Raw genomic sequence first — 3,206 nt, 5'->3', positions numbered from 1 at the left:
TTTTTTTAACTTAGTAAAGGTAGTAGATTTGTAATGTAGCAAAGTACAATACTTGTAATGTAATCAAGTACATTTAAAATTATCGATAAACTACTTGAAAAACACAAAACCCACAACAAAACTACTCAATACAATAACACGAGTAAGTGTATTTCGTTCTACCTCTACCACAGAGACTCAAGAACAATTTTAAAGTGAAAAAGGCACAAAAGTTCTGGGTTGTATTTTCAAAAACAAGATCAAACTGTTTGGTATGTTCACTAAAGGTGCCTGAGGAAATTTAGGGTTGCCCACAAACATAAACTGTGATTTTTGTTTCCTTTTAACATGTTTTATACGCAGCATCCACCAAGGCAAATTCCTTGTAAGGGTAACTTACTTGGCAATAATACCTTTTCTAAATCTGATTCGGATGTGCCAGGAAAAGAAAAGACGCAAAAAGAAGACAGACGGAAAAGATCCCATCTCTATGAATTGTTAAATTTCAAAAAAAGAAAAAAAAGAGGACAAGGAATCTTTTTTTTTTTTAAAAGAAGAGAAAAATGCAGCAGCAATCCAGCTGAGCAGTTGAGAATGTCTGCATTGTTCTGGTCTTATTTGTGGCAGTCCTCTTCCTCACAATGCGTCTCACAGCCTCAGGGTAATCGACATCAGAGACACGTGGTCCCATAAGATTAATAAGGTCTCACTTGTTCAATTGGTGTCCTGCTGTGAACTTTACTTAAACAATGAGAACTTTTTAATTCTTCATCAGGCGGATAGCGGAGAGAGAGAGAGATATCTGCACATGTGCAAGCATGAGTGTTTGGGTGTGACTTTCCCATGAAAGAAAGACAGAAACGTACAAAGTGAAGGATGGATGCTGTCAGGTATCAGTGGGGGAATGTAACTAAGTATATTTACTCGAGTACAGTGTTGGTACTTAACTGAATTATTTCCGTTTCATGTTACTTTTATGGAAATACTGTAGTTTTAGCTCCACTACATTTATTTGAAAGCTACAATTTAGTTACCGGTTACTTTGCAAATTAAGATACTACATTAAAAAAAACATGTCAGTTTATAACATATGATGCATTATGATATCATTGCTATCGGGCTGAATCCTTGTATCTCCATATTTTGTCACTTTCATTTTTTTTTCCTAAATCAATGCTATTGGTCACCCTCAGTCTGTGGATCTTACAGATATTCAAACAGCGACGAGATTTTTTTTTTTTTTCATTTACTGAAAAACGTTTTTGGACATATAACGTTTTCAACTGACCGTATTATCATGAAAATACTCATCTGTTTATAAAGTGGTCACAATCATTTCCATCTCACCCAGCTACAACATTCCAAATTTTGCTTACACGTATGTAGTATTTCAGTAAAAACAGTCTCATTAAAAAAAATAACAAGGACAGAATTACGCTGGGTAATGAGTAACAATAATGTTTTCCACCACAATACCTGTGTGAGTGTGTCTGCATGTGAAACTGCTTGCTTGTGCATACTGTACATGTTCACACGCTCCTTAAACAGTCCAGGGTTTGTGTGTATACTCTGGTTTTCGTGCCAGCGAAGAAGTCAAAAAGAACCAACACACATACACACACACACACATATGCACAAAAAGGACACATTCTTGGGCACTGTGGAAAACATGCGCCTAAGGGCTTGCCTGATTTAGAAGAGTTAAGTCAGACAATAGCTTATTTGTGGTGCCTTCATCTTGACAAAAGGCGCTATAGGCATTCATAAGGGCACATGGCCTATTGTGAATGGCTTAATGTTTATGCGTATGGGCCCATTGTGTGGTCAAGAGATGGCGTCCACAGGCCGAGCATAACTTCCTTGTTGAGTCCATTAAAGCCTTGTATGTTTACAGTCGGATTATGATTGTTGTAAATAAGCTAATGCAGCCGTCCAGATCACATGGGATCAACGTAAACAGAGGGGGTGGGGCAATGTCAGCTAGGGAAGGAGGGTGTCAGGCAGCTACAAGACAAAGAAACAACTTAAAAACTACAGTAATAATGGTGATTTCCCATATTTGGGAAAAAAACAGCGGGCATTTCCAAACAGACGGTCCACATAGCAGCAAAATAAGGTAATTACAATTTCCCCACCCTCAAGACAATGGAATCCACACAGTGTTTCATAGATTTATTGGACAAGTGGCTCCACTGGATATGTATTGTGTACATTTGGTTCAGTAGGTGATATTTACAGCCAGTAGAGGGGGAGGCTGGAGCATGGGGTCAGAATGACAACCTTTTTTTTTCTCATCCCAAGACCAAAAGGCGCCGATGCGCTCTCGTTTAGCAGGCCTCTTATAAAACAAAATTAGGGAGCGCAATTTATGGGAGCACTTAGAGAGGAAGATACAACCTGTAACTCCAAGATACATCTGCATAAGTCAACTGTGTATGTACTCTGATGCACAATTTATACCCCCCGTACCGATAAACAGATCAGACACAGAGACATAGAGAGTGGGGGATGGGAGGGATGAGGTGTAAGTGGGGAGGAGAAGAGAAAGAGAACAAGAGGAGAGGAATAAAAGAGGATAAGAGGGAGATGTTTTACCCTAGATGGCTTTCTATCTGTCCCCGCTACCGAGTCGGGGATCAAGTGCTGTTTAGATTGGAGGGTGGATAAAAATTCCTCTCTGTCCGATCACCAACTCCTTTATCAAGTGGAGCAGAAATGCGGAACATGGATGGTTTAAGGAAGAGGAGGGAGAGGGAGGATGAATGGGGTGAGGAGAGAAGGAAGGGTAGATGAGAAGAAAAAACTGGGAGAGACATAGGAGAAGACAAAAGTAGGACAGACAACTTGAGTTGAAGGTGAGTTTATGAGCAAGATGCAGAAGACGCTTGATTTATCTCCTGTAATGGAAAGATGATGGAGAGGGATTAGAAATTAGCCTGGTCCTCCCAGACTCTCGTACAGTTCATTTGTACAGAGAGTCTGGCCCCTCTCCATTGACAAGTGGTAACTTCCTTGAAGGCGGGTACTCTGTTGAAGTTTTAAACTATTGGATCTGCCCAGAGCCACTCTGGATCCGCCATATCCAATCGCTAACGTTTGGTCGTGACGTCGGCTTAGCATCGCTACCGTTTGCCTTAGCCTTCTCCACTAACGAAGCAAGCTGGAAAATCAAACTTTTCCCAAACCACATGGGGAGGAACACATCATGGCCACCAACAAAACTCAGC

General features: G+C 40.4%; 1 protein-coding gene across 8 annotated transcripts in view; it reads right to left on the bottom strand.

The window, feature by feature from the left end:
• The window catches only part of LOC116693604 (transcription factor SOX-6), a 113,845-nt gene that overhangs the window by 53,302 nt on the left and 57,337 nt on the right, over positions 1 to 3,206 (bottom strand). For 5 of the 8 annotated variants that reach the window (XM_032522664.1, XM_032522668.1, XM_032522667.1 and 2 more), the window contains one exon: positions 380 to 403. The exons of the other annotated variants lie outside the window; for them this stretch is intronic. In XM_032522664.1, the coding sequence (XP_032378555.1) occupies positions 380 to 403 (24 nt within the window). The remainder of the gene's footprint in view (positions 1 to 379; positions 404 to 3,206) is intronic. 8 annotated transcript variants of the gene reach the window in all.

Source organism: Etheostoma spectabile, chromosome 8 (genome assembly GCF_008692095.1).
Source record: "Etheostoma spectabile isolate EspeVRDwgs_2016 chromosome 8, UIUC_Espe_1.0, whole genome shotgun sequence".
Taxonomy (NCBI): Eukaryota; Metazoa; Chordata; class Actinopteri; order Perciformes; family Percidae; genus Etheostoma; species Etheostoma spectabile.
The sequence above is the reverse complement of the archived record's forward strand: the minus strand, read 5'-3'. Positions and strand labels throughout refer to the sequence as shown.